The sequence below is a fragment of the Calliopsis andreniformis genome, chromosome 5 (assembly GCF_051401765.1).
Source record: "Calliopsis andreniformis isolate RMS-2024a chromosome 5, iyCalAndr_principal, whole genome shotgun sequence".
In the NCBI taxonomy this organism is placed as follows: Eukaryota; Metazoa; Arthropoda; class Insecta; order Hymenoptera; family Andrenidae; genus Calliopsis; species Calliopsis andreniformis.
Window position 1 is genome coordinate 21,271,136 of NC_135066.1, and position 11,745 is coordinate 21,282,880.

Consider the following 11,745-nt stretch of genomic DNA (forward strand, 5'->3'; position numbering starts at 1 on the left):
TTACGAACACATTTATCCTATTTAACGTTGTATTTCTTGAACGAGCACAAGTGTATTTAAAAATATACATACAAACATACATACGTATGTATACCCCTGCTCAAAAATATTAGGATATCTACCATGTTCAACGAACGCTTTATACCCTTGCTAAGCTTTGTATGAATGGAACACTTTATTCTACAATTTCCATTGCATATACATACTTAATATACTCTAACTATATAGTTGTGAATAAGTGAATTAGGTATTTAAATAATCGTAATCTCAACTGAAATGATTTTCTAAAATATTTTTGAGTAATATTCAGAAGAAGTTGTACATTAAAGATAATTATCATCTTGATGTAATATAATTGACATACACTTTTTGATTAAGTAATTCTTCTTGAGAGACCGCGTTTGGGTCTCGAATAGTACGTACATATGTCGTATTTGTATTGTTTCCATAACTTCTTAGATCTCAACAAAATATATCACCGAAATGTTTCAACCATTTCGAATAAAAAATACAATGTACACATAAGTGTTTAATTTTATCCTGTTTACTAAGAACGATTGCGTTTCACTGTTTTCGTTTCTTCGCGCTGTTTTTATTTCTTTTCTATTTTTGAGTTTTGAAACTAGGAACAGTTTTCCTATTTACAACGACTATTTATTTAATGTTTGTATATTTGTATAATTTTACCTCCTAGTCTTTATACCTTGATTAAATATATATAAAGCAAGTATACTATATACGGATAACAAAAATAAAACAATTGTTGATTTATTACGTACGGTTGTTTTAATTTTAGAAAAGAAACCAAACAAGGATGAATTTCAATATTAGACAAAGATACTCACACACTTTGCAAATTTAAATCATTAAACTGAAATAGCAATGTTTTACAACAACTTATTGTTAGTATATAGTTAATACATAGTACCTAGGGTTCATCTGATATATTTGTATTATTACTCTCATTTAAATAGGAAACCTTTTATAATGAAAGTTGGCAATATACCTGTGGCATTTTTCGTTTCTACATTACAATTAACATCATATTAATTTTCTGAATATTAAATATCAATGAATTTTAATCAAAGTCTTCGTATCTTAAAATTGGCTGTCCGCAGTTGGGGGTTAATTGCATACGTCCTTTGTTAAATATTCTGAATTTACACAACTCCCACGAATATCTGTTATGTCAATACTTTCTCTGAAGCACGAAAAAAGCAGATATGTAACCGTCGGACACGGGTGTGAATAACAAATCCAAATCTGAGTATCAACAAATCGCTGTGTACGTGAAATGTGTATATATTATACGCATTTAATGTTTTTTCTAACTATTTACATGCGATCCTGATTTAACATCTACCTTTAAAGAGGAAATATCGTACGATAGAGAAAGATTTGTAATTTAATTGGAATCTTATTCTATTGTGTGTACTCTGTGATAAAATTTGCAAATTTGTTAATTTTTTATTTTATGGAAAAAATAAAAAATGTAACATCCTTTTAACGATAGTGGTGCTTTCATTCTAGTATCACGTATTCTAGGTTCTATCAATAGTAGCCTTGACTATTACATCGCAACATTCATATTCTGATGTGACATAACAACGGAAGCGTTTGTTATTTTACCACGAATTATATTTTTATGTAAAATAATATATATTTTTCGCATAAATTATTAGAAAATACTTAATTTCGAATGTAATTAAATAATAGGCTAATAACAACTATAGCATTGTCTCGGTACAATCCAACGATTTGAATAAGTTAATAACTATAAACCTTGAATCTTGAACTTCCATGAAAAATTGAAGTATTCGGATAGTCAAATGCTCAAATCTCTAAATCTTTAGATTTTCAAATATCAAAATACGCACATTCCATTTCGCAAATTTTTAAATTTTGAATATTTAAATATTTGGCATATTTAAATGTTCAAATTTACAAATTTTCAAATTCTTAAATAATAAAAATATAAATCCGAAATTTTTTAAATGTTTCAATCTTGAAATTTCAAACTTTCAAATGTAGGTACGAAGCTTTTAGATTTTCAAAATTTTCAAATATACAAAGTTGTTTTATGTATTTATTCCAATTATAGAATTCGAATTTCTGAAATTCTGTACTGAAAATGTGGGTTTCATTAAGGTTGTATCAAGGCAACAATGTACATTCACATTTTCTTGGAATCATACTATTGTCGCGATATAAGTTCACGAATTAATCTGTATTAAAAACTTAGATCGCGACAAATTCGTTTCTAAAATCCATTTACTCACTAGTCAAGGGAAACATAAGGCTTCTATCGGGATGACTCTATGTACCAGTGTGAAATAAAAATGTACGAAATCACACAAAAACTTCATTACGTGAACAGCAAGAAAGTACTTACTTTTTCGCTTCTGACTCGTGTTAACTAGTAGCAAGAAAAATCGACAAATTCAATATAATAACTTGACAGGAATTCCGCATGTAAAAGACAAAAAGTCGAGTCATGAGCGAGCGTAAGTATATAACCTAGTTGAAACGATTTATCAACGCTAGATGCGCGTGCCTTGCTCTGAAAAAAGGATAAATAACAGATAACGAGAGATAAGCCACGGTCAAATTTATCGTTACCATCACCAATTTTACAAAGTACAACGCGTCAGGTGGAAAGCTTTATGCAGTTTCGCTCCTCCCTAAATGAGAACACCGATCAACGCGCAAATAAATCCCGCTCGAGAAACTGGTTCTCCTAAAGCCAATCGGAACCGATACCCACACCTAAGATCGTAACTAAGAATCTTTGCACTCCAATGTATTGCAGTCGCTTACATACTAGATAAGAATGACACACGCGTGTATTTTTAGAACGTTGCAATCAAGTGACGTTCACCGACGTGGATCAACGATGATACTCTTCCCCTTCCCATGCGCATGAACGAATTTTTAATCGATTCTAGCTACTATTGTGCTAATCGTTGTTGTACGTAATGACTAGATTGCAGATAATTATGCATTTGAAATTTCGATATATAAAAACATACAGAACCTACATAATGTGCAAAATTATACAAGATATCGAAAGTTAAATCGAGTTTATAATATTTGAAGGGCGAAACAAATAGTTAATTAAGTCCCATTTTTCGAATTATATTTTAAAAAACAGGAATTTGTATAAACCTAGACTCACACGATCGACAATTTTAGTCGGTCTAACTAAAGACCAATTACAAACTTAATAGAATTTTATCTATCGATTGCTTTCGTATTCATTAGATAGAAAAAAAGGATAATCCAGTCTGTAACTGGTCTTCAGTTAGTTCAACAAAATTGTTGACCTAGACTAAACGTCCGCTATCTAGTAATGATGTAACTTGTGTATCAAAAGAATTAGAGCTGAGAAAAACTAAGTTGATTTCGCTGATAAGTTTTTTTTATAATGCACAAAACAGATTCATCTATTTCAAAAATTTAATAATGTCATGAACACAGAAGAGGGAAAAATGTAATTTTAGGCAACAAGTAGCTAGTATATACTGGACACAAGAAAATGTACCCTACGCAAATTTGACAGACCTTTTGATTTTACTCTAGTTAGGTAATTAGAAGTGTAGTGTATTAGTGTACAATTAAGTTGCATGTACATAGTTACAAATCTATTCAATTGTATAGGTCTTGCAATAATGCTAATAATTCCAAAGACAATAATATATATATATAAGAAATTGTGTAAAATTATTTCGAATTTCAAATCTCACGAGGAAAGCTAAAAAGTTATCATTTTATCGTTAATTTTTGAGTGCTAGAAATTTAAGAAACGAAAATTTGATATGCAAATAGTTTATTTAAGTGTTAGTATTTTTTTAATTGTCGAGATTCAAAGACGGACAAATTCTACTTTTATAAATAGATTATGTATTTTACGTCTATATATACATATACATACGTACAAGTTACTTAACACGCTAGGTTTCTAAATCCTTAAAGATTCGTACTGAGGATGTTATTTTTCCATGAAAATCATTTTAAGAGAGTAATGTGAATGTAGAAATTGGTAACGTCTACTGTCTTGAGCAATAACATTCACAATTACCGAATTACGTTCTCCTTATAAACGATACTATTAACAACGAATTATTATCATAGACTTTATACCGAAAAGTACCACAAGATTTACCTTTAATTCAATTTCGATTTTTGTGTACAGTTCATGGATAATTTGTAATAACCTGATCACGAAAAACATTATCTATTATCCACTATTCAATAGTTTGAGACATTCTATTAAATATGTAGTGTGTTTCAGAATTTAGAACACACAGAAAACGTGACTTAAATTCACTGACAATGAAAAATGTATCTATACAAAGTATCTTTGCTTTACTTATATTACTAACGTTTATATTATTAATTTTTCTGATGAATTTGCAGGGTGAGGTGTTTAAAGTATATACATTTTTTAACCTTCCTTTACAGAATTTGAAATTTACTTGTACTTAATATTTTAATATTTCTATCTGATATCATAGTTTAAATAATTAAACTCATGTTAATTATTTATACATTAAGTGTATACTTAAAAGTTTTTCAAAATGTGATATAATATTTTTATATGTTATTACTCAGGATCCGCCAGCATGGATTTAATTAATATGATTGAATATGATTAAATGCAAATCCAAGTAAAATAGTATCAGCACAACATCGGAATATTTGCTTTTTAATTGCATTAAGGTTTGTTTGAAATATTCCAAATCTATAATTGAAAGGGTTTTAAAAACTTGTATTTTTCAATGATTTTACTTGTTCTCGATTATTAATATTCATTTCAATTAAAACAGTTTTTTTGCGGTTTAACGACCGTTTTGAAATAGCACATAATTAATATAGTACATATTTCGAATTAGTTTTAATCATAAAATCGCCGTGATTCTCATTTTTAATCTTCAATAAATAAGAAGAAAATTTCTTCATTTAATGGATACGCAAGCTGGATTATACACTCACATTTCCATGGAAATCACAACTTGGAATCCGTTAGAAACTATAAATCTTCATTTTCTCAAACGCTTCAATCTTGAATTTTCAAGTATACGAAGCGTTCAAATTTCCAAATCCACAAATTCTGAAATATCTAAAATGCAAATTTCGATTTTCGAGAATATTTTACATCATTTCGATAAAATCACCTTAATTATCATCACGATCTTCAATCTCGAATAAACAAGAAGAAAATTTCTTCATTTATTGTATTAGCACAGAAAATGATTTCGATCCAATCGACTCCTGAATTAGCAAATCTATTAGATTCGGGATTGTCAGCGTCTTTCCTTCACCCAGCCGTAATATAAAACCACGTGACCTTAGAGTCAATCGCGCACGCGCAGACGATCGAGCGGGCGTTTCGCTGGCAATCTCGCACGTGCGTTCAAACAGATCTAGCTGCCTTCCAGCAGTTTCCAGTATCTCCTAAGATTTTCCTCCGTTATCATCGATCTCAGAAAACGCTATCGCAGAAGAAAACCTTGGTAGCCACGTGAATCGGTAAGTGAACATCTAAACATCGAGCAAAATAGCTTAAAACGTCGAATTAGCGAAATCAAAGTTGTGATGTGTCGCGAGCGACCCACGTGCGACAAGAATATCTATTTTGCATACGTGACACGATTCGCGCAATACGCCGACTTGTAACGGGCTGCGTGGAATCACGACAATTTTCTTATTGGTCGGTGAATGCACCTGACGCAAGACACCAGCTGTTAGGTTGTCGTTTGTTTCTGGCCTCCTTCTATTGTTTAATGGCGTAGCTGTATCATCGACGAATCTTCGTTCACGTCTTGTTGCGATAATCTTTAGACGGGGGCCCGTTCTTTATGATTTCTTCTTTCTGGTAAATATTTGTAGCATTTTATCTACATCATGCTTTTAAATAGATGGCATTGAACAAGAGGATCGTTCAATTTAATAAGTTGTTTTTGTTTCGGTAAATAATTGGTAAACGTGTTAGAAGGTATGATGGACGACATTATTCGTCGTGTTTGCAAATATTCGACTGTTATTTGTGTACGTATTGTAGTTCAAGGTCGACCTTGCTGATGCGTGGGTAATCTCTGCTCTGTTCACGTACCAAAATATCTAAGTGCCCTTGCGCGAAAGAAGGCTTGATTTACGCGGTTATTAAAGGAAAATTTGAAACATTGAAATAATAATCTTTAGATTATTCACATATAAATTCATAAATTATTAATTTATTATTTGAGAGAATACGGAGCATTATGCATTTATGAAAATGCATATAATATAGAAAAGTGTACAAAATATAAAAATTTTATTTAAAGAGTGAAACTAGTTTTCATTTGGGTTTTTTTTCTTTAGTTATGTTTATGAAACTATGCATTTATCTATTCATGTCCTTTAAAAAATCCCTTAAGCTTCATTACATGTTTCTACCTTTAATTAGTATTAAAAACTATTTTTCATTTAGAAATGAAAAACATAACATTATCATCTTTTGTATTTTAATATTTTTAAACGCATTTTATTACAAATTTATTATTTCATATTACATTCTCTATTTACACACAAATTTCAATCACTATCAACATAAAATACACATTTTAATTTACCTAAATTGAACAAATAGAACAAACAACTCTCTGTTTTAAAGAATCAGTAGAAAGTAATTTATATTCTAATATTCTGATATATTATTTATAGATTATCAATTCTACAAAATGGTGTCCACAACAATAGTGGAAAATGGGAAATCCAGCTCACCAAGGAAGCCTTCTACCATTGGTATTGGTCCAGGAAACTATAGAATAGTTGGATGGGACATGGATACCACAGGCAAAAGAGTTATAGACGAAATATGCCAAATAGCTGGTTACACACCAAGTTGTACTTATTCTCAATATGTTATGCCATATAAGGATCTCAATCCTCCAGCCATGAAAAGGCATAATATGAAAGTTGTGACTATTGGAAAGTTTCGTGTACTTAAGGATAATAAAACTAATAAGGTACTCATTACATTTTATTATAAGAAATATTTTTGTAATATTTATTAATTTTGAATTTTTTTTTAATTTGATATTTTTTTATTATATACATTTTAGGTATTGAAAACTAAGAGCGAGGTGTCCGCGTTAACAGAATTTCTGATATGGTTAGAATCTATTAGAGGAGATGCAACAGATGGAATAATATTGGTTTATCACGAGCCACGTAAAGTTATTCCTGCTGTGTTAATCGAATCCTTGAAAAGATATAATCTTCTGGAAAGATTTAAACAGATTGTAAAAGGATTCGTAAATGGATTTAATGTTGCTGAAACAAAATGTGTGACTAGAGTTGACACGTTTACTCTCAGAACATTATCTCGAGTGTTGCTCAACCAGGTGAGGCAATTTCAATTTGCAAAATTATCATATATCACTGCAATGATGTCATGTTCATGACAAATTTTTATTTGTTATTATCAATGAAAATATAGTGACCCGAACGTAATAATCTTTAATGTTCCTGAAAGAATTAATTCTTTCGTGGAAGTAAACAGTCTGAATATACAGAAAAATACAACGTCTTCTTTTCTTTTAAAGGAGAAACAATTAGATGATGCGAAAGACAGAGCGTGCCTAGCTCTACAAATAGTACAACATTTTAGTTCTTTAGAAGTTACAAATGAAACTACCGCGAACGGTAGCGGTGATAGCGATAGTGCCATCAAGAAAACTGTAGAATTTATTAGAGAATTTGTTCAACCAGTGGAAATTGAAGAAGAGGAATATGCAGGTATATAAATTATCTTAAAATATACAGAGTCACACCAAAATAGCTAATCTCACTGTGGTAGTATATTCTACTCTTCCTAAAGATGTAAAAATAAAAAAATTAATAAATAAAAATAATCACTCAAAAATGAAGTTGTTACAGAAAAAGGTACAGTAATATGTACCAATAGTAGTGTAGACATTATTAAAGATTAAATACATGATAACAGTAGTATACAGAAAATTCACAACTATTCAGTTACTAAATCTCTGCAAGTTATCCATATCCATACTAAATATTAATAATTAAACGAATGTAAACGTTATGATGCCATCGTATTAGTTAGAGTTAATTTTCTTCTACTTTTATTTATCTATAATTCTGTATAAAACATTACCTAGCTCTGCTAAAAACCAAAATTTGATTGTGTGGAATTCAAATATAAATATTAACCCTCTTTCAGAATTGAAAATGGTATTGGAGCGTCAAAACACTTTAAGACCCATTTTCGAAAGTTTGTTTCGTGTGAATCGTCGTGAACGTCAACATGCTAGTCCGTTGCGGCGATTATTAGCTGAAGCAGGCATAGAATATTCCCAGTTACAGGTCTGTATATTCTGCAAGAAATTATTTTTAGTTGAACTTTGTCCCTGTACAGACTTTAACTGTATTTTCTTTGGGTCATAGGAAGCCTGGAATGATGAAAAAAGGAAAGGCTTAGAAAAATTACTTAGAGAAAGATTGACTACGACTAAAGAAAAAACAATAGAGGACTTGATGGTCATCCTTGAAGACCATTTTGATCCCGAGAAAAAACCTAAATTAACAGTGTCAACGGATAAGAGTAAAGTAAAATCGAGAAACTCTAAAATATCTGACGACAAGGAGAATAATAACAAGTGTGATTCTGGGACTGAAAGTCTGAATACCACTACGTCTAGTTCACCACTTAAAGTAAACTCCGAGCCTTCCGAAAACGATACTATTTTAACAGAAGAATAATGACTGAATATTATAATTCAGTGACTTTTCTTACCGTTCCTCCTTTTAATTATAAAATTAATATTCTTATTAATAACTGAGTTTAAATATCATTCCGTTTATACCTATAATAACGTTATTCAAGTGTGATAAAATGTGTGTTATTTGTTGCAATATTGTATTTAAGTTTTATTTTTGTTATAACAAAGCAAAAATTGTATCTTGAGCAGATACAGAAACACGACTTAGTTAACAAACATATGTACAAATAACACATTAATTACTTTTAGTTTATGATACAAAGAGATATTTAACATTTGTTTTGTTTGACTTTTAATTTTATTATCGTTGTTTTCTTTTTTTTTTTTTTTATTTAATCAGATTAACGTTGTAACAACGAGAGACGTTTAGACGCTGTTCGATGAAGAAACGCGTTTTTCTAAGTTGTTTTTAACGATTTTGAGATTAACGTATCTTTTTTACTCATTAATAGTGAGCTTGCGTACAATGTAGTAATATCAAAAAATATATTTTTGTACAAGATTTATTCAAACGAATGATGCATATGTTGCATTCCCGTGTTGAATTTCATTTGTATTGAATAAATTAATAAAAGACATAAAACTAATTTTTTTGTTTTTAGCATTCTTATCAATCTATCATTCGTTTGTGAAATTATTATACTGTCAGTTAATTTTACATTGGAGAATGTGTATTATTTTCTTATCATTCTGAAAATAGTAACTACACTATTAAAGAAGAAAGAAGTCCTTAGTCTAACTTTTCTACGAGATATAAACCGCATCTTGAATGAGTGCAGTCATCAAGATAAAATCAGAAATGAATTAAATATGTGAATACCTATGCAGTGGACCGTTGTATCCGCTTATGGACTTCGTAGAGAATGCCAAACGCCTCGAACCGTAAATAGTATAGTAAGTACAGCGTCCACAGTCTGGAAGACAAGAAATATACATCAGCCAACAATAAGTAAAACAATCATCAACACGTGAGTTTTAGTCATTGAAAAGCTTCTTGTAGCAGTATAGTAGTAGATCCAGTTTTTATGTACTTGTCATTATACATATATCCTATATTATTTATTATTATCCTATATATATTATAATTTATTTATTATTATCCTATATTATCCTATATTATAAATAAAAAAAATGGAAATGAAAATATTAGGCATAAAAGACACTAATTCAAACGACTAATCTAGTTACAAAAAGTCCCTACCATTACAATTACATATTGCGAAATTTAAAGACTAAAATTAAAAGTTGGACTTTTCGAAAATATTAAGAAAATTAAAGATATATTTCATCATATTATTGGAATATTATTCCTAAAAACGTTAACAATCATATTAATTACAATAAATTTATTTATTCTTTAGTGAATATTACTTTTCTGTATTTGATACAAAAAAGGGAGGTAGATTCGATATTTAAATTATATTTCTTTGAAGAAAAAGCTACAGATTTCATATTCAATGCAAAGGTTTATTATTACGACTATTAGTTCATTGCGAATTTATAGCAAATTCGGAAAACTAATTGACTTCTAATCGGTTTTTGTTGATTTGTTCAAGTTACTGAAAAGTGAAGAAAAAATTTAACAAAATTTACCGAAAAATTTCAAAACTAACGAAACCTAACTTACAAGTACGTTATATGTATACAAGTACTAATGACGTATATCGAAGTATTCAATTCTTTTTCTATTTAGGAGCAAATAAGAAATTTATGACACTGCAATATTGTAATTTTCACAGCCGTGCAAATGTATAATACAGATTTCCTAGAGCACCTTTAATACAAATTTGTCGTATAAAAAATTAATTCTGTAAAAGAATGCACGCAACCGTAACATAACTGCTCAAAGCCTTCTCGAACGTATTCAGCGGTGCGAAGGAAGTGAAGATAAATACCTCTTTACAATTTTATTACACCGTAATGCTGTATTTTTTGCAGGTCTCGGATTTCTGCGTCGGCGGAATTCTCAACTCACCAATGCCCACCATTTATCATACTTAAATTCAATATTGATACATGAACTAATTAAAAGAAGCTTACCTTACAGAATTAATTCTTAAATGCGCAATACTACAATTTGGCAATTTATATTGGATCATTGCATAAATAATACAAGTACCTATTATTTCTTCTTAAAAAATATGAAAGGAAATAATTGATTCATATATGTATATACATATTATAGAGAAGCGTAAACAATATGTTACGTTCCATTTTCTCAGAAAGTAATCGAAATACCACCTTCCTTTTCTTTTTGAATTAGATGATTCGCGAAGTGAGAGGGATCTTTCAGCGTGCATCAAATTTTTCGGAGATGTTTTCTAGAAGGTAAAAGGGATTAGATTTCTTGAAATGGAAGCTGATATAACGTTTTATTATTCAGAACAAAACAAAATACCATCTACTTTAACCACTTTTTTGTATTCTGTATAGTAAAAAAATGATGGTGAAAAGTTTTCCGGGAAAGAACTACGTGGAGACAAAAAAGACAAGGAAGGGAAAAAATGTAAATATACATAATTCTTGAATCATTTTATGAAATCTTAATGGAATGAATGATGCATAGGCAGCCCGTAATCTATTTTCTTTCCTACCTTTCTTTATTCTAAACAATATATAATCATTGATGAAATGATTGAAGAAATCGGGTTCCGATTACCAAGCAAAAACCTATAGATATAGATAAAAATATAGTATTTTTAAACAGAATCACGGCAGTTCACAATACTTATTCTTAAATATATTTTCTAGAGTCGATTTTAATTTTTCTTCATAATTCTCTAAAACTATCCACAATAAAAAATGATTCAAGTAAATGTTATTCAGTTTCATAAAAACTATCCGAATAACAAAAAATTAATACCATGTACAATTTTTAAAAATCTATAGAATCCCCTTTTTCCCCCAAACAATCGATTCAAAACTTTGTTGCATAGTAAAAGATTAATCCCCCTGAACTAAAATT

General features: G+C 29.8%; 1 protein-coding gene across 2 annotated transcripts; it reads left to right on the forward strand.

Annotated features, from left to right (window-relative positions):
* Positions 1-5,418: 5,418 nt before the first annotated feature.
* Exu (maternal protein exuperantia) lies at positions 5,419-9,367 on the forward strand. 2 transcript variants are annotated; one of them, XM_076377889.1, is made up of 6 exons: positions 5,419-5,529; positions 6,703-7,007; positions 7,104-7,385; positions 7,587-7,779; positions 8,222-8,364; positions 8,446-9,367. In XM_076377889.1, exons 2-6 carry the CDS (start codon positions 6,720-6,722, stop codon positions 8,758-8,760), a joined length of 1,221 nt encoding a protein of 406 aa, XP_076234004.1. In that variant the 5' UTR covers positions 5,419-5,529; positions 6,703-6,719; the 3' UTR covers positions 8,761-9,367. The 2 variants fall into 2 exon arrangements, with proteins under 2 accessions (XP_076234004.1, XP_076234005.1); XM_076377890.1 differs by lacking the exon at positions 5,419-5,529 and adding an exon at positions 5,745-5,875.
* The last annotated feature ends 2,378 nt before the right edge of the window (positions 9,368-11,745 follow it).

Bases quoted from the DNA above. Each gene is read 5' to 3' on its own strand.
- Exu (XM_076377889.1), top strand. From the start codon at position 6,720: ATGGTGTCCACAACAATAGTGGAAAATGGGAAATCCAGCTCACCAAGG. The intron at 7,008-7,103 runs GTACTCATTACA...TATACATTTTAG, and splicing joins AGGATAATAAAACTAATAAG to GTATTGAAAACTAAGAGCGA. The intron at 7,780-8,221 runs GTATATAAATTA...ACCCTCTTTCAG, and splicing joins TGAAGAAGAGGAATATGCAG to AATTGAAAATGGTATTGGAG.